This window comes from Neofelis nebulosa, chromosome 8 (genome assembly GCF_028018385.1).
Source record: "Neofelis nebulosa isolate mNeoNeb1 chromosome 8, mNeoNeb1.pri, whole genome shotgun sequence".
In the NCBI taxonomy this organism is placed as follows: Eukaryota; Metazoa; Chordata; class Mammalia; order Carnivora; family Felidae; genus Neofelis; species Neofelis nebulosa.
The window spans coordinates 90,851,108-90,870,267 of record NC_080789.1 but is presented as its reverse complement, the minus strand read 5'-3'; the positions used below and the strand labels follow the sequence as shown (position 1 = coordinate 90,870,267).

General features: G+C 35.2%; 1 protein-coding gene across 1 annotated transcript in view; it reads left to right on the top strand.

Annotated features, from left to right (window-relative positions):
• The window catches only part of PIK3C2G (phosphatidylinositol-4-phosphate 3-kinase catalytic subunit type 2 gamma), a 352,823-nt gene that overhangs the window by 150,248 nt on the left and 183,415 nt on the right, over nucleotides 1–19,160 (top strand). The window contains exons 17-18 of the mRNA XM_058743529.1: nucleotides 2,292–2,385; nucleotides 6,369–6,463. Coding sequence (XP_058599512.1) covers nucleotides 2,292–2,385; nucleotides 6,369–6,463 — 189 coding nt within the window. The remainder of the gene's footprint in view (nucleotides 1–2,291; nucleotides 2,386–6,368; nucleotides 6,464–19,160) is intronic.

Here is a 19,160-nt window from a genome sequence, read left to right as displayed (position 1 = left end):
AATTTTGCCAGATGGGAAAGGGGGGGGGGTGGAATTCGATGAAGAGGGCAAAAGAGGGGAAAATATGACTCAAAATTTTAGATCTACATGATTGGAGAAAGATAATAACACAAACCATGATAGAAAAGTCTAGCAGCAGAGATGTTTTAGTTGGAAAGATAATTCAGTTTAAACATTCTTCAAAAAAAAAAATGTACAGGATGTTCACCAGTCTGGAGGCATTTGGGACATCTCCATGAACGAAACAGGCAAAAATTTTCTGCTTTCGTGGAGTTTACATTCCAGTATATGGAAATAAATATACAGTTAGAGGTATAGTGTTCACCAAAGAATTTTGTTTCATTGTGATGTTTGTTTTTTTATTTCTTTCTGTTTTCATTCGTACCAATAATATAAAATACACACAAAAGAAAGAAAGCATGGGTGACTAGTATCTGACTTAAGTCATCACTTAGGCTGCAAAATGTTCCAGGTAACTCTTTCCTCTAAGACTTCAAACTGTCCTCAAACTGACCTTGATGTCTACAAGCTTCAGACAAACGGCTTAGTAATTGAGAGCAATAAATTTGAATCAATCACATTTAGTTAGGAGGAAGTAGTGTAAGTGTGCTAAAACAAGCTGACCTTCTAGCTTTGCATTTTTATTGCACCCTTTCTGCTCTTCACCTGCACTTGATGTTATGGTGGGATCTTCTGACCTTACCAGTACTTCAGAAGATGTGTCTGGACTACAGTTCTTACTAGGTCTTACTGCTAGATTGCTCAAAGGGAGAAAATTATAGGAAAAATATTTGCAGGTCAGAAATAAGGGTTTTGAGTGACTAACCTTGGAAGTGAAATTTTTGTTGCAATTAAAATCCTCAGTTTAACTTAAGAAAAACTATGTAAAACATTACATTTATGCATTACATTTCAAGCTGCTATCAAGGACAGTTGAGAGATATTAAGTAATACCAATTTTTTTTCTTGACACTGTAGCTGCATAGTATTCATTTCACCCTTCAGTAACCTAATATGCTGAAAAGAGACTGGAGATTAAAGACTTTAAAAGTTTCCTGATCTCCATAGTATTGGGAGCCAATCTTCAGAACTCTCTCCTGATTGGTTGAAAGCATTCAGTTTGTTTCCATACAAAAAGATTTTTGGCTTTTGTTTATTTATTTATGTACTTGTTTTTTCAATCAGTTACTGTAAGTAGTTCCTTCAAGTTTTTTTTTTTTTTTGATGTTTTTATTTATTTTTGAGACAGAGAGAGAGCATGAGCAGGGGAGGGGCAGAGAGAGAGGGAGACACAGAATCTGAAGCAGGCTCCAGGCTCTGAGTTGTTGGCACAGAGCCTGACACGGGGCTCGAACTCACAAGCTGTGAGATCATGACCTGAGCTGAAGTCGGACGCCCAACCGACTGAGCCACCCAGGTGCCCCGTTCCTTCAAGTTTTAAATTATGCATATTGATTTTTTTCTGAAAACATATTTATTTAAAATTAATTTTTCTCACCAAAGCCCCAGTTATATCTAATCATGTCAAAGCAGTATGTCAAAATCACGTCAAAACAGTATGATGCCAAAAGTTATCTCTAGGCACTTCCCAGGAGCTTGGAGATAATTGAATCTAATTCTTCTGATGGAACAAGATGATGGCAGTCTGAGGAGCCCATCTGAGGATTAATTGTTTCTGGAATAGATTTTCAAATGCTAAATACTTTCATAAATTTAGTTCAGTAACAAACATTTATTAAGTGTCTAATGGGTGCTTAATCTTACAACAGACATATGAAGTCCAAAATTGAATAAGGCAGTTACCCTCAAGAACTTCATATTCTAGTAATATTTAGTCTTATTAAATTATTGTTGTTTATTTATTGTAAGGTACTTTAGATTTCTGGTTTTTCATTATGACCTAGCCAAAACTCATTTAAATATATTATATCCCATTTTTAATTATATAAGCTATCAGGTCTCCAACTGGTAATAATTTTCTTAGCAAAATGTACGGCAAAGAGTTTCAAGATTTTAGCTATCCTACAATCCTTTATAGACGAGAAAGCTAACAATTCTGACTTAAACCCAAGTTTCCAAGGAAATCTAGTTGAAAGGGCATTTTACTTCAGTTCATATGAGAGTAGAGAATGTGGAAAAATAATTTGGTGCTAATTATCATCTTAATTGATTGTGAGATTATTATTTTATCTTATGTGCTGGGGTGGAATTCATTCTCTCTTCTCCCTGACATTTCTCATGGATTATTCCATACCATTAATAGCTTAATAGATATATATACTTTGTATTAGTTTTCCAGATCAAGAAATTCGTAAAGTGGCAGTTCAACAATTAGACAACCTCTTGAATGATGAACTACTGGAATATCTCCCACAGCTAGTTCAGGTAAGAACCACAGAGTTGCCAAAGGATTCCAGGATTTTAACCAATAATTTTTTAAAAAGAGTTTCCAGGACACCTGGATGGCTCAGTTGGTTAAGTGCCTGACTTCGGCTCAGGTCATGATCTCATGGTTCGTGATTTCGAGCCCAGCATTGGGCTCTGTGCTGACAGCTCAGAGCCTGAGCCTCCTTCAGATTCTGTGTCTCCTTCTCTCTCTGCCCTTTCCCCGTTCATGCTCTGTCTCCCTCTCAAAAAAGGAATAAACATTTAAAAAAAACTTTAAAAAGTTTCCACAACAGACGACATAAAAGTGATATTGTAATTTGGCAAGCCAGGAGCTAAACTATAGCTCATGTGTCAACATGGGTAACATAGAAATTCTTTAGCCCAAATTGGTAGTTACAAAAAAGGTATATAAAAGCCAAAAAAGAAATTTTTTAAAAAACAACTTCACTTATTAATTAGAACTGGAAGGGGGGGGGGTAGAAATGCTGGTGATGAAATCTTTTCATCTACGTAGAACAATTAAAAATTAATCAAATAAATGTTATGTGAAAAACAGTCTTTTACTCATAACATATGTGTTTCTTGCCTTTGCCTTAGGATGTTCTAATATTGATTATGAACCTATAAAAGTAGTTTAATAAGATAATACTCTAATTCTGCCAACAGATAACTGCATTTTAGCCACAACATTAAATATCACAATGTTGGAGTAATTTTAGAAAATAATATAAATTTATATAGAAATATAAGCAAAGACTGATTTAATCTGAATATTTTGAACTATAAACAACTATACATCTTACAAATGACCATGTAATACCCAAACTACAAACAATATTTTTTTTTCCAAGTTGACTATGAAATAAGGGCTGAATAGGTAGTTCAAATATAATGGTCTTGATGTTTTTCATTTTTGTTTCATTTTTGTAACTCAGATGTGTTCTTATCTGAAAGGTCTGGTTGTAATTGCAAGCTATTTTAAATGCCAAGTGCCTCAGCTTCTGAACATTTAGGACAGAAAACTTTGAAAGTAATAGGGAAAACCTCTATCAGTGACTTGAATACCATATTGCTTTGCACACGGAATATATACTCCTCTGAAGGACTCCTAGGGAGAGAGCTGGTTTAGAAATAGTTGTACCATAGAGTTACTTCTACCAATCCTTATAGTTGTGATTTTTGTATACTTACCAGGATAGTGTGGTGAAAATAAAAATTAATCTAACTTGTAGGAACACTATTTATCTCATGGCTCATGAGTATGGGCAACATGCTCTATCTTACCCTAATCAAAAAAAATAAAATAACCTTTTACAAAATTTTTTGAAATGACAGTCTGAATCAATACACTTGGCATCAGGAATATTGCTGAGAGCCATAAACCTGCAAGTCTAAATTCATAAGACAAGGTGCACACAGAATCCAACAGCAAATGCACAGAAGTACAATTAGGAAGCACTGAGTTACTCTCTAATTAAAAATGAAGATTATAGGGGCACATTGGTTAAGTGTCTGACTTCGACTCAGGTCATGATCTCACATTTCATGGGTTCGAGCCCTGCATCAGGCTCTGCAGTGTGTGGAACCTGCTGGGGATTATTCTCTCCTCTTTGCTCTCTGTTCCTCCCCTGCTTGTGCTCTCTCTTCTCTCTCTCTCTGTCTCTCTCTCTCTCTCAATAAATACATACATACATACATACATAAGTAAAAACTTACAAAAATTTTTAAAAAAATAAAAATAAAAAAATAAAAATGAAGATTATAGGGGCACCCGGGTAGCTCAGTCAGTTGAGCATCCAACTTCAGCTCAGGGCATTATCTCGCAGTTTGTGAGTTTGAGCCCCACATCCAGCTCGCTGCTGTCAGCCTGTCATCGAAGAGCCCGCTTCCTGTCATTGTAGAGCTAGCTTCCCATCCTCTGTCCCCTTCTCTGCCCCTCCCCCGCTTGCACTCTCCCAAAAGTAAATAAATATTTGAAAAAAAGTGAAATTTATAAAATGATTTGAGGTGGAAAGAAATGGCTAGAAAAATAAAATTAGGAAGAATTTTCAAAACATTTATTATAGAATTTGCCATTAAACTTCCACATTCTCTCCTGCCTTCAAAAGTTTAAAAACATAAAAACTCTTGGGCACCTGGGTGACTCAGTCGGTTAAGCATCTGACTTCGGCTCAGGTCATGATCTCATGGTTCATGAATTTGAGCCCCGCATAGGGCTCTGTGCTGACAGCTCAGAGCCTGGAGCCTGTTTGGATTCAGTCTCCCTCTCTCTCTGCCCCTCCCCTGTTCACACTCTGTCTCCCTCTGTCTCAAGAATAAATAAACATTAAAAAAAATTCAAAAACATAAAAACTTTTGAAACAAAAAATTCTACCCCATTCGTTATTTTCTTGAAGTGTGTTATTTTATGTATTATCTTGTGAGCATTATGCAGGATATATTAAAGCAATAAGATAAAACTGTAAGACCATAACAAAAACAGGACATATTGTTCATAGACAGAAAGCAATTAAGACACAGACCCAGAAGTTACTGCAAACCACAGGTCAACACCATGTGGGTAGGTTCCAAGAACATTTCATAATAATGCAGTGTGCACCAGAAATATTGCCTGCCTCCCTCCTAGATGGTGAGGTAGCATTTAGGGGAAAAATTGTATCAGTACACAGAGTGATGCTTTATAGTTTAGAAACAATGAAGCAATTTAAGAGCAACAAGTAGTTATTGCATCAAGAAGAAATAATTGGGAAATCTAAAAAGAAAAGCATGGAAGTAAATTCCAAGACACCTCTCTTGCTCATGTGCTTATATGATATACGATTAGGTCATAAACACAACTTATGACCTAGTCAGCCCAGTATTAGCAAGTAAGTGAAAGAAAGCCATAGCTGCAGTTTAAGACAACATACATTATGGTCTTTATACATTCAGACAGCATCAAGAGTTTATGCAAATTTGCTGAAATCATCTTTGGCACTCTTATACCTTAGGAATTTATAAACTTTCTCATCCTTGAGTATGGTCAGCATATTGAGGTATTTCTTCCGGTGTGTATCTGAATGCATGTTGTGCCCACTTTTATCTGTTGTCTGTACTATAGTATAGGACCTGGCTTAAATTCTGCACTATAGTATGTAATCTGGCTTAAATTCTGTGTATGAGTGTCTGTGTGTGTGTGTGACTTAAATGGCTATAGAGCAGCTAAAGATAGAAGCCTTGCCTCTTAAGCAGGGATGGAAACTTTTATCAAGAGAGCCTGGTTTTCACTTTCACAACATATTTGAATTTCTAGGATGATGATGGGGCCCAGGTACTGTACTGCGTCCTGATAGTGAGGCCCCTGCAGAGTACAGGTGGAAGTCTGAATTAGGTCCACAGGATATTAGGGGCTGCCATTGCTGTCTGTATTTTCCACCAGGTTGGGAATCCTAGAAACTCCTAAAGAGCTGTTCAGAGTGGAGATGAGGGAAAGGATTGCGGGATGGGTGGCTTAGGGTGGCAACAATCAGCTTTGAAACCTCTAAGTAACGTGTCAAGTTCTGCAGGTTAATACTGACATATCCATTGGTGATTTCAGCTAAGGCTTTGAATATGGATTAATTTCATTCCCCAAAGAAGACAAGTATCTATTGTTTAATAGTGACATTTTTATATCTAGGACACTAATCATGATATTATTTACTTTTGTGGGTTCCAGGATTCTCCTAGGCATGGTTGAACTCCATCAACCATCTGCTCTATTTATTATCCTGTGATACTAAAGCATAAATAAGAAAGAGACTACACAAATCCAAATTGTGTGATGTGTGTTTTATGTTATTATACACCAGCTAATAAGGTTATCAAATATGATATTAACATTTTGTTAGGATGTTTATGCTGTTTCCCCTTGTCTTTTCTTAAGCCTCTTAAGTCCCTTTGTAGTCTGCCATAATTTTGCTACTGAGAAGAGAAGTAAGTAATTATATCTCTTACTTCAGGCTGCCAAGTTTGAATGGAACCTTGAAAGCCCTCTAGTACAACTCCTATTGCACCGTTCATTGCAAAGCATCCAGATTGCCCATCGTCTTTACTGGTAAGATTAACTAAAATAGGACAAGATGACTTTTTTTTTAATTGTCAATTTCTCTCCATAGAGCTTTGGAAGAAGTGAAAGATTTCTTCCCTTGTCATTGATATTAACCTCTACTTAAAACTCTGCCAAAGTTGAGTGTTTGTCGAGGTTATTTTTATTTATGAGTATAATTTAACTGTCATTGTCTTCAAATTCTCCCCTTTGTACAGTTGCTTCTGTTTACATCCAATCAGAATTTTAAATCTGGATGATAGCTTTCCTGTAGTTTTAAATCACCTGTGCTATTTATGGTCATATCTATTCATTGAAGATTTCAGTATAAAATCTACTTATGAGATAGTGGATGTTTGGGAAGAATGTGTGCTTTAAAAGTAATTTTTGGGGGCGCCTGGGTGGCGCAGTCGGTTAAGCGTCCGACTTCAGCCAGGTCACGATCTCGCGCTCCGTGAGTTCGAGCCCCGCGTCAGGCTCTGGGCTGATGGCTCAGAGCCTGGAGCCTGTTTACGATTCTGTGTCTCCCTCTCTCTCTGCCCCTCCCCCATTCATGCTCTGTCTCTCTCTGTCCCAAAAATAAAAAATGTTGAAAAAAAAATAAAAAATAAAAGTAATTTTTGTACCATTCAGTGGTAAATAGTGAAGGCTAACATATACTTGGTGTTGCAAATCCCTAGGGTACTCAACTTTTCTCCAAACATAAATTTTGAATGTTGTTAGTGGAGAAATAAAACTTAAGAGATATTATCCTCCATTATCTTCTTCCATTATCACCTATTCTTGATCCTATTGAACACGATGCTCATTGGATGCCATACTTCCTACTTTTATTACTAAACTTGTGGACTCACCTTCATAGTAAAACTTTTAATTACAAATATCAATGATCCACAAATTAAATAGACCTATCTTTTGTCCTCACATATGTATGGCAGGCATCATTTACTAGCTTCAATTGCTAGTGAAGAACTTTAACTAGTAGAAAAAAGTCTAACTTTTGAGTATGTTTTTCTGCTTCGAGGAATGTTACCCATATTGACACCACTCTTCCCATGAAAATAACTCAAGCATTTCATAGCAAAGTAGAGATAGAAGAAACTATCAACCACCAGTGTTTATTCTGATGTTCATTTTTATTTTAAATACCTAATATAAAAAGCAGAACATTTTCCTCTACTATGTCAGTAGAGTGAGGCATCACACACATGACCAGCACTGGGCCAGTCACTGAATAGACTCTTAGATCAAGCTCTAAATGAAGTCTTACGCTCCTCAGTTTTTCAATCAGCTGCTACCTAGCTAGGGGAAGTTAAGTAGATACACTTGGTGGTCCTCTGCTCTCATAGTAAAACTAGAACTCAGTCAAACTCAGTGGTTATTTCCTTTAAAACTTCACTTATTTTTTGTGCTTTTCACTTTTTTTGACATGTGTTTATGAAAATTAAAGCATGTTAAAAAGTGACATGACCTGATAATGATCTTGATTTAAATATTTGAACCAAAATATAATATGTATATAAAATATAATTCAAAAAGATATCTTTGAAAAGTAGAATAAAATATTAAGGACTTCTCTACTAGAGTAATGATTGTTGTAATACATGTGCCCCCAAAGTAAGTCCTTCATTTGCTAAAGTAGCATGAAAATTGGAGTCATTTGAAAGGCAACAGTGAATGCAAACAAAGTTGTAAATCAGTGTCATACTTGGAAGTTCACAATAAATTTAATTATGTCACTCTTTCCAAAGAATTGCGAGGAAGGTCTTTCTCTGTATAATTCTCACCCTAATGAAGAAAAGAAAGACAAAAAACAAAGCCCATTTCACCTCTCACTGATTCAAAAAGAGAGTAATATAGAAGGAATAGAAAAGAACATAAATTACAAATGAACTGTTTGTTCTTGAGTGCTTAATTTGTAAGAATATGGGAAGAGGAAAATGAAAACAAGGAGGGAGATTTTAAAATCCCTACATCCTTTTAAACCTTAAATTTAAAAAGTATCAGGAAAAATATCCTAAGCATGAAATAATATTAATCATATTTAAAACATGGCCTGGAGTTTAGAAAAATACCTTGCACCTAGCATCAAGCTTAGGGAATATTTGTATATAGAATGTTTGAGTTAAAGTGTTAAAGATGCAGCTCAGACCCTCCATGATACACTTAAACAAATAAATCCATACAATTTAATGATTTTATTTTTCACTTGGACGAGCTCTCACTTCCTCAGATTCAGCATGTTCAACATGAAACTCAACATCTTGCCTGCTCACCCAGGGCTTGGATCTTCCCTGTTCCTCACTAACATGTCCAATTGTTTACCAAGCCCTGTAACTCCATATCTCTTACATAGCTCTATCACCTGACCTAAGATGAGCATTTCTCTGTTTAAGGTAAAGATTTTAAAATATATGTTGTTTTTGTTTTTTAATTAGAGAATCAGTATGCTATAGGATCTGTCGTAAATTGTGCAGCAACCCTGCCATGTTTCATACTCTTAAGTCTGACTGAATAAGCCCCGAGAGAGAGAACCAGTTTGAATCCAAATCTGTGTGGTGGGGAACCATTTTATAACATGGATCCTTTATAAATTGTTACTTAAGTCACATGTTACAAAAATCTGAAAGTGTTCCCTTCAAAGTATAGGGAAAGCCTGAGGTGAAGCTCCCATTTTCAAACTCTAAGTGCAGCAATTTTGTTTCTATACAGTACTCATACTAATCTTTGCTAGTATGGTACGTGGTGTTTGAAAATATTCAATAAATTATTATTGAATGAATGAATGGGATTAACTTGCCTGGGTCCAGCTGTGCACATGCAGACTTGTGACAGAAGGGGGCAGAAGAGGGCTGCTTGTGGAGTCAGTCAGACTTGATGTCAAACCAGAGCTGGCAAGGAAGGCTACGGCAATTTCAGGGGATTGATGCCTATCACTAGTAAAGTCAAGACTGGATTGAAGGGAGAGTGTGAGCGGAAGTCACGAATTAGGGCTCAAAGAACAAGTTGTTTCAGCAGTGTCTGCTGGTCCTGAATGACTTAAGACAATGGTATTTCTGGCACCACAAGGGGTTCCCAAGACAGCAACGGCATTGAAGGATCAAATCCTATGAGCTTTAATCTGCCACTCATAAAATTGAGATGATGCAAAATCTACCCATTCATTTTCTAAACACTCAGTCCTAAACTTTTCTCCTCTAGAATTTTGGGGTAATTTCTCAAAGGAGGAAATACTCTAAATAAAGCAAAATAACGTGGACATGTTGCATCGTGTGATTTGAAGTCACACATGTCCCTCTCACCCCTTCTCCTAAATATATCACGCCTGATACCTGAAATTTTATCATTAGTGAGTCATTCCTTTAGGTTAAGTATTGTTCCCTCCCAGAAGTTTTCTTCTAATGTGTATGTATATATGTGTATATATGTTCAGATCATAGTGCTTGTGATGAATTAGGTTAGCATTTGTTCATTTATGTGACAAACATTGAGATACTAGACACCGTTGAACTATTAAGGATAAAACAGAACAGTCCTTGCCTAGACAAGCTCACAGGCTATGTGGTGGGAAGAAACTAGAAGGAGAGATCTGACAACAAATTCTGTCCACCTTACAGTACTCCATCCAAAATGTAACGACAAGGTAGAGAGACAGGGCTGGCCATCAAGTAAATAAAAAAGCCTAAACGTGCACTCCCATTCTGTCAGAGTTAAATATCGATACAGGCATACAAATGTATACACAAAGGAGGTAAGTGCTCTCTACTTTGGTATCTGAAACACTCCCTGAAGAAAGAGTAAAGAGCTGTACTTTACGGAGTTATCACAGTGTAATAGAGCATGCATAATACAGAATCAATAGAAGGTTTTAAAGCCTCAGTCCTTTACTTTCTAGAATCATTACATTACTACTAATTCACCTTTTACTTTTACAATGTAATGAATAATAAATTATTGCTTTACTTTTTTTTAGAAGGTAGAGATATGGCTTGCTGTCGTTTAATATTGATCTCTTATAATCGTCTTTCATGTATTGTTCTCAGAAAAGTATACACAGGATAAAATCTCTCCAATAAAGCAATTTGCTAAGCTAACAATAGCTATTCTTTACCTCAACCAACCTGAAAAAAAGTGATGGATATTTTTAAGAAAGTTTACGTTTTATGTTATAATCTGTAAAATGCATTAGCATAATTTTCTAGTTAAGACACAATAAAGGAACAGCTGGGTTTTTTTTTTTCTGTTTTATTTCTATTTTATGTTAAGTCTTATATAGTTCTTTAAATAAAAAGATTTTAAAAACAGAATGTAATTTTAAATTATCTTATATCATTTGTGTTATTATTATTATTATTTTAATGTTTATTTTTGAGAGAGAGAGAGAGCACAAGTGGGGGAGGGACAGAGAATGAAAGGGAGACACAGAATCTGAAACAGGCTCCAGGCTCTGAGCTGTCGGCACAGAGCCCGATGTGGTGTTTGAACTCTGGAACGGCGAGATCATGATGTAAGCCGAGGTCGGACACTGAACCAACTGAGCCACCCACGTGCCCCATTTGTGTTATTTTTTTTTTTAATTAAATACATATGAAAATAGAATTTTAGAATCTTAAACAAAGTTCTATCTCAAATCAATACAATAGCCAGGAATAAAGGTCAACCTTAAATTTATCCATAGTTTAAATTGTTTCCCCTTCAAATTCTTCTATTTTGTTTTTTTTAAAAAGTCAAGAGCTATAAAAATGAACATTTTGTGCATACATACTGACCTCAAATGTTGTAACTTAGACCAGATCTGGCCTTTGGGAACTGAACTTTCTAATCCACTCTCCAACAATTTTCAGTAGAAGAGACACTGCCATTGTATCACTGCTTCCTTAGATAGTAATCTGGTGTCCCTATAATAATATCAGTCTTCCTCTGTCATCGTTAATGCTAAAGATTTGGGGCAAGTCCTTGAAAAACAACACTATGCTGCTTAATTTTCACTGTTTCCCAATCAGACTGCAGCCTTAATTTAGCTAACAAAATATATGGTCAACAAAAAGGCATTCTGTTTAGTAATTGTCTTTGTCTTTTAATAATGTTTGAATTTGGCTTCCAAAATAAATAGACTAATAAATATTCATAGAGTTATAGGATTTGGGAGTCGAATGGAACCTTAGAAATCAACTGCTATAGCAGTTTTTTTTTTACCCAGTAAAGGATTTCAACAAGTGATTCTTCCAATTACAATCATCTAGCTAGCTAAAGAATTGAGATTAAAATATCTTTTTTTAATGACATCTAATACCCAATTCAGGTCTCTTGGCAATTCAATATCTACTTTCAAAGAAAGTGCAACTCAAAGAATTCATAAAATGTTTGTTTGTCTTTCTATCCATAATTAGGTACTCATTAAAATACTAAAGGAGTGGCTTTTCCTTAACTTTAAAGCAAAACTGAAAAGAAAACAATATCGTAAATTGAGATCTCTATATCTAATACTCAGAAGTTTTAGGTATGAGCATGACTCACAAGTACTATCAATTATAATATTAATTAATAAGTGTGTGTAGTAAGCTCCAAAAACACTGTATACTTGAAGGAGTTTTGAAGGAAACAGTAGGTTTTTCCCAGAATTTTTCTTATGTGGTTCCTGATTCATACCTAAAACATTAAATCTGTTCTCTTAGTTTTACTATGAAGCCATGAGTGATAAGAAAACAATTTCTGAATAATTTTCTTAGTCTCAGTTTGTACTTATTGTTTAATACATACTATATAAAAGCAGGACTTTATATTATAAAAAACCAAGACTCAGTGTTTTCAAAAACACTATTTACTTAAGCAACCAGCAATATGCTAATGCAATTCAAATCATCCCATTTCATCAAGTTACATGAGTTAGAAAATAAATTCCCATGCTCCAGTCCAGAACTTGGCAATAATAAAATATAAGCAAAATTCATCTTTAGTTTCCTTCTAAGTAAAAAACCCAGTAAGCAATTAGACATAGAAGCCTAAAAAGCAGGAGAAAGATCTAGACTGGTAACAGAATGGGAATGTAGTAGCACATTGATAGTACTTGCCGGGCTTCCATCTTATGGTTCAGTTGTCCCCCGAGTTTGGAGTTCTCACTCAGATTCCCTGTACCTATATCCAGAGTTTTTAAAAAGAGAAAAAACCAGAGCATCATATCAAAAGTATTTTCAGGTGCCAGGTCTACAGGCATGCTACTTTTGCCTACATTTCATAGGCCAAAATCAGTAACAAGGCTCTACCTACATGCAAGAGAATGTAAGAAAGTGGACCAAGTATCTAGCTATGTACAGAAGCAAAATGCTGCTTGATCTGGTAAACCCACAGCATTGTCTGCCATGGAGGTGAAACAATGTGGATGACTCAAGAAATTTGTCCATCAAGAAATTTGGCCAAGAGAAAGAGGACATGGAAGGAAAACCAGTATGCACCCTCATATATATTAATTGGCTTTCTTTTCAAAAACTAAGATTAATCTCAACAGACAAAAAAGACTATTGCCTAACTACCTGATTAAGAATCATCATTTTGGCAGACATCCTCTAAAAATGTCTTTTGTCCAACAATTCTGTATTTCCAAGTTGATTTAACATATGGGTATATTTTTAAACCATTTTATCTAGACAGATCATTATTAAGTTTTTTATGTAGCTATGCTGGGTAACTGGTGTCTCAGCCCAAGAGGTCCAAAACTGAATTAAATATCCCTATGCTCCCTTTCTTTTTCAATCCTTGCCCACACTGTGTCCAAACCTCGTTTTTTATATTCAGTATCCTGGTTAACAGCCACTACCCAGATATCCAACACAGAACAATTATCCAATCACCTTCCTCATTTAATTAGTCCTTAAGACCTAACTATTGCTTCTCCTAACAATGTCTTAAATTTGTCTCTTTTTCATTTCTATGCCTAGCACCTTAGCTCAAGCCTTTTTACCAAGCTCAAGTCCAGTATTACCTACTTGGACTACTGCAAGTAGAAGGCCTTCTAATTTTTGTTTGTTTTTTTCCTCCTCCCCCTCCTTTCCCTCCTCCTCCTCCTCCTCCTCCTCCTCCTCCTCCTCCTCTTCTTCCTCTTCTTCTTCTTCTTCTTCTTCTTCTTCTTCTTCTTCTTCTTCTTCTCTTCTTCCTCTTCCTCTTCCTCCTCCCCTTCTCCTTCTTCTCCTTCTCTTTCTCCTCCTCCTCCTCCTCCTCTTCCTCCTTCTCCTCCCCTCCTCCTCCCTCTCCTCCTGTTCTTACCTATCTCCAGCCCATCCATACTCCACATGGCTCTTGGTGTAATCTCTATGTAATACAATTTGATCCAGAACTCATAAAGTAGGGTATCGTTCCAGGGTAACACACAGATAGCTAGCATAATTCTGTAATTCCAATTAAATATGACCTTGAAATACATTTTCATAATTTCTGCTCTGCCTACTTTCTACCCCCATTTTGTATGGCTTTCTACATCCAAACATAGACTTCTCTATTCCCAAGTTGTTACTCAAATTTTCCGAGATCTTTCATGCCTTGATTGCTTTATACATGGCATTTCTCTTCTTGAAATGCAGTTGTCCTATTGTTACACAGAGTCCTTTAGGACTCAGCTCAACTTTTTATCCTCTTTGAGGATGTCTCAGCCCTTGTACCCACTACCGATATAGTTCTTAGCATATTATATATTTTGCTTACTTCACCATTTACCTTTTCTTTAAAATATTTTGGGCTGCAAGTAACATAAAATGCTGATTTAACTGGCTTTAACAATATGAAAAATTAATTATCTCATATAACAAGAAGTTCATTAGTTGAGTGGTTCCAGAGTTTTTTATTGCAGCAGCTAACCAATTTTATCATAAACCCAGTTTCTTCGCATATTTTTGTTTCTCATTTCCAATGTGTTTACTTGTTTTTAGTCCAGATCATGGTACAAGGAGACTGCCACAGGTGACACCATGTAGCAAAAGAAAAGGGTGTGATTCTTCCTCAATAAAAAAAATTTTCTTATAAACTTCATAGCAGAGTTGAGTTCCTTTAAGATTTGCCAGAATTGGGTCAAATGTTATCCTGAGCCAATCACCTGATTAGATGGCAAGCAGGTAAACTGACTTAATTGGTTTAGAATATTTATAATATACCTCTAAACTCATCATCTTCCCTGAAGATTTTGATATCTGAACAAAATCTGATTCTTTTTCAGTTATGAAGGGAAGACTAGGTTTAGTTTAGATAAAACCCTATGTTCTCTTTCTGGATTGTGAGAGCCTACCTTAATCATCCATCCTTAACAGCAAACATTGCACATAGCATATGTAATTGGTATTTAATAAACACTGTTGAATGAATTTAAAAATCATTATGCCACATACATTTATACTGCCTACAGGTTAACTTTTCTTGACTACTGTACTTAAAACAGCGTATAATTATGTCATATTACACTAAATGAGTCATATTATAGTAAAATCATATTATATTAAATGTATAAGTTGACCATTGGTACTCTAATAATCACTTTTGCTCTTTTTAAAAAAAAATGAACTTCCCTACCTCTCTGTAATTGGGGGAAGTTGAGTTACATGACTTACCGATAAATATGATCCTTTGGAATAAGAGTTTTTGAAGAGCTATCACATGTTGACCAATGATTGGGTCTACAGTGTGAAGTGCTTTATATTGACTTAACTGCTGTTTCTTGAAACCCTGATTAAAAATAAAAAGTTATACCTAGTGATTTGATAAGAAGTGTTTTATGGGGAAATCTTAAGTTAGTAAAAAGCCACTTACTATCTTTTTAAAATATAATTTTCTATGTTGAGACTGTATGAGTTTGGGAGAATTACTGAGCAGTTTATGCTTTTTGCTGGTTCCTATCCTATTTTGGTTGGTTGGTTAGTTGCTTTTTTTTTTTTTTTTTTTTTTGGACTGGGAAGATTGATAGTTTTTTGCTGTTGTTTTGTTTGTATCAGCTGGTGGGTAAGTCCTTTATTTTCAGGCTCTATTTTATTTTCTATGTTCATCAAAAGATCATTCTTTGGAAAGGTTGAATGGAGGTTTTTCTTGCTTTTCTTTTAACTCGATTTTCTATTTCATTTGTATTGTTGTTACAAGAGAAAGACAATTACTTTGCTTTTCCTTGTCTAAAGAACTTCACATGTATTGCTTTTAGTGCAACAAAATCCAGACTTGGATATTTTAATCAAATACTTGTCACGTTTAATAACTTAGAATTCTTGCTTTTGTTTTGACATGTATGATTCATTTTTGACCAGTGACAAGTGAACAGCTTGCACAAATAATACTCGTCTTTGCTAGAATCTGCCTGAAACACTAACCACTCTTGACAGATATGCCACATAATTATATGTTGCTTAGGTCTAGTCATCTGAAATTGTTAAAAGGAGGAAACTTAATGTACATGTCACTTTCTTTTTAAATTGGGCACTGTGTACTTATGTTTCCTAAGGTGGTATGAATGTCATTAATTTACCAAAATGGTGGGACTTTTATTATTTTATTCCAAGTAAAATTTACTATCACTTTTAGAGAGGATGCTGCTCAATAAACTGCTAACATAAATTGATTGAGGATTCTGAAATCTCACAACACTTAATCTACAACTTCAGTAACTAAATGTTGTGAGGGTAATTTGAACAGATGCAAGAAAGTGCATGAGTATATTGAGGAAAGAGAGAGTTTTATGTTAGTCATCTACTCTTTCATTCATCTATTCTCTGATTCATCTATTTCATTCATCTACTATTTCATTCATCTATTCTCTAATTGAGTTCCTATTATATACATAATTTATGGCTCTTTTGTGAAAGAGATAGAAAATATAAGCAAATGCTGGGGCGCCTGGGTGGCGCAGTCGGTTAAGCGTCCGACTTCAGCCAGGTCACGATCTCGCGGTCCGTGAGATCGAGCCCCGCGTCGGGCTCTGGGCTGATGGCTCGGAGCCTGGAGCCTGTTTCAGATTCTGTGTCTCTCTCTCTCTCTGCCCCTCCCCCATTCATGCTCTGTCTCTCTCTGTCCCAAAAAAATAAATAAAAAACGTTGAAAAAAATTAAAAAAAAAGAAAGAAAATATAAGCAAATGCTAATAAACATGGTTTAAGCAACGTGTTTTTTTTAAGCTTCCTAGCTATTTTAGGCAATTACCACAGATATTAGAGTCTATTTTTCAACTCTGCTGTCTCAACAAGTTAATTTTAAACATTACATTCAGTGATTTTCAAATCCTCTTTGAGTTGTAAACCCAAGTTCAGCATATTCTTTCACAATTATTTGTTCTTGGAAATAGTTGTGTTAATCGTCCAGGGAACCCCTTTCCAGGACCAAGGAACTTCAGGAACTGAATTGAGGATAAGATAGTGACTTGGATAATCTTTGGAATATTTTACTATTCTTTCTATGCTATAAAGACCAGAATACTAAAGTTTATCAACTCTAATGTGGCTGTGACTTATAAAGTATCACTAAGAATTCTAACCATCTAACTCTGTGTCTTCAGTGTTCCTATCATGACAGGTAGAAATAATATAGTTAATGCTAGATACTATGCTAGTCACTTTTTCATATTATTTCACCGATTCTCAACACCTCCAACATGTCCATCTTTCAGAGGAATAAATTAGTACTTAAAGAGGCTAAGTGTACAATGCTATTAAGTAGAATAGCCAAAATTTGTCCCTGTGCCCTATATACCATGACCTTCCACCTGCTTAAATATTATGGAGGGTATATCAAAAAACAATAAAAAGCAGAATAATGCTTTTGGCGGGGGGAGAAACATACTTGAGTAGAAATTCCAACTCAGGTGTCTTATTAGCTGTATAGCCTTAGAAAAATTACTTAACCTCCTGATCTTTTTAATAATCTGTAAAAGAACTGTCATTATGCCTAACAGAGTTATTGTTAACTTAAACTGAGATCATGTTTATTAAGATCTTTAATATATATTTGGTATATCCAAAGGATATATATTTTTAATCAATTAGAAAGCATAAGAAGTATCCAAAAAATCCCAGTTCCCAAGGTCGTATCACAAATTAATAATTACATAGAATTTAGATCTTGGATTCTTGACATTTGACTCCTCATTCCTACCACTGTTCTTTCTTTGTTTTGTTCCAATTCAAATTTAAAATTAAAGTTTAATAATAGAATCTGAAATGGGTGGAAGTGGGAGCAGAAAAGTCACTGTATAAACTAGTTTAGAGACTTGTTGAGCAAAGTATCATGAAACATTCTAAGTGTCAGAAAAGGTTGAAAATATGTGCATTTAGTTTCAGAGAAATTTGACAAAGGAATCTAGCAACATTCACAGATTGCCTGTTGATACATGTTTTTTACATTTCAACAGCCACCTTCTGTCTCACTCACATCACTCACTTGTCTGCTAGCACAATTCAGAAGAAGAAAATCTGTGTAAAAAATTTCATTAGTTCTTCAGTTATTTTAAAGGATTATGGCTATGAACTACAAATGCAAAATTGTACTCATGCAAGAAGTTGGGAACTTAAAAGACAAAGAACTTAAAGAACCCCTTTGGGGACCACACATTTTGTAGTATGCTTCAAGTAAAAAATATTCTTATTGAAAAAAAATAACTTTAATTGATGGTACTCATTTAAAATAAAGCATATCAGAAGGGAGGTGGGTAGGGGAAAAGTGAAGTAGGTGAAGGGGATTAAGAGTACACTTATGATGAGCACTGAGTATGATGTATAGAACTGTTGAATCACCATATTGTACACCTGTAACTAATAGAATAATGCATGTTAACTATACTGGAATTGAAATTAAAAAAAAAAAAAACCTTATTACAGATAAATAAATAAATAAATAAATAAACAAGCAAACAAACTCCTTACCACAGGAAGAGAATGGATCTTGTGTTGCTAAACCTACCACACTAGGAAAGCATTGTAGACCATCTAAGAAGAAAATAGAAACTCACTGAAACATCTCATGAACCAGGACAGAATTCATGATTCGTGATTGGTGGCTATCTTGGATTTTTCCATTATTAAGCTAGATTTTTAAATTTTGAATGATGTATCCCTTTGGTATAAAATACTTGTAATAAACCTTATTACTGAGCTTGTGAATACAGTGAGATAATTTTTTCTTTAGGTATAATGATAAACCTGCCTTTTATACAAGTTTCACTTCCAAGGTCACACCTGGCAATTCCTGCCCATCTGACAATTTGTTAATGACAAATGATAATTGTATAGTTCTCCTTTCTCTTTCCTTTACCCAGGATATGTAGAGATGGTTATCTTCAAGAAGTCATTTGTTGTTTCTGTACATATATTATATTTAGGCCCAATTGGTGTCCCAACCTCTGGATAGCACTGTACCCACCAGTTTTGGTGTTTTGTATTGAGGCAACTAGTGATCCCAGCTATGGGATCTGGTTCTGGTTAATTGACTTAAAATTCCTGAATCTCTTTTCCTCATGAATGAGGAAATGGAATAAAATGCTTACCAATACCTACCCTGAGACCTGACACCTATAGCTACTCAGTACATATACATTGAATAAATCAATAATTGGAAGAATTGAAATTTTTCTGAGAGTGAAGTGACATAAAATTATGCAATATGCCTTGTGCAGTTCCTAGTCTTAACAGATGTTTCTCCTTCTGTTTTCTCTCTTTATCTTTCTTCTTTTTATTTTTTAATCAAATGATGGC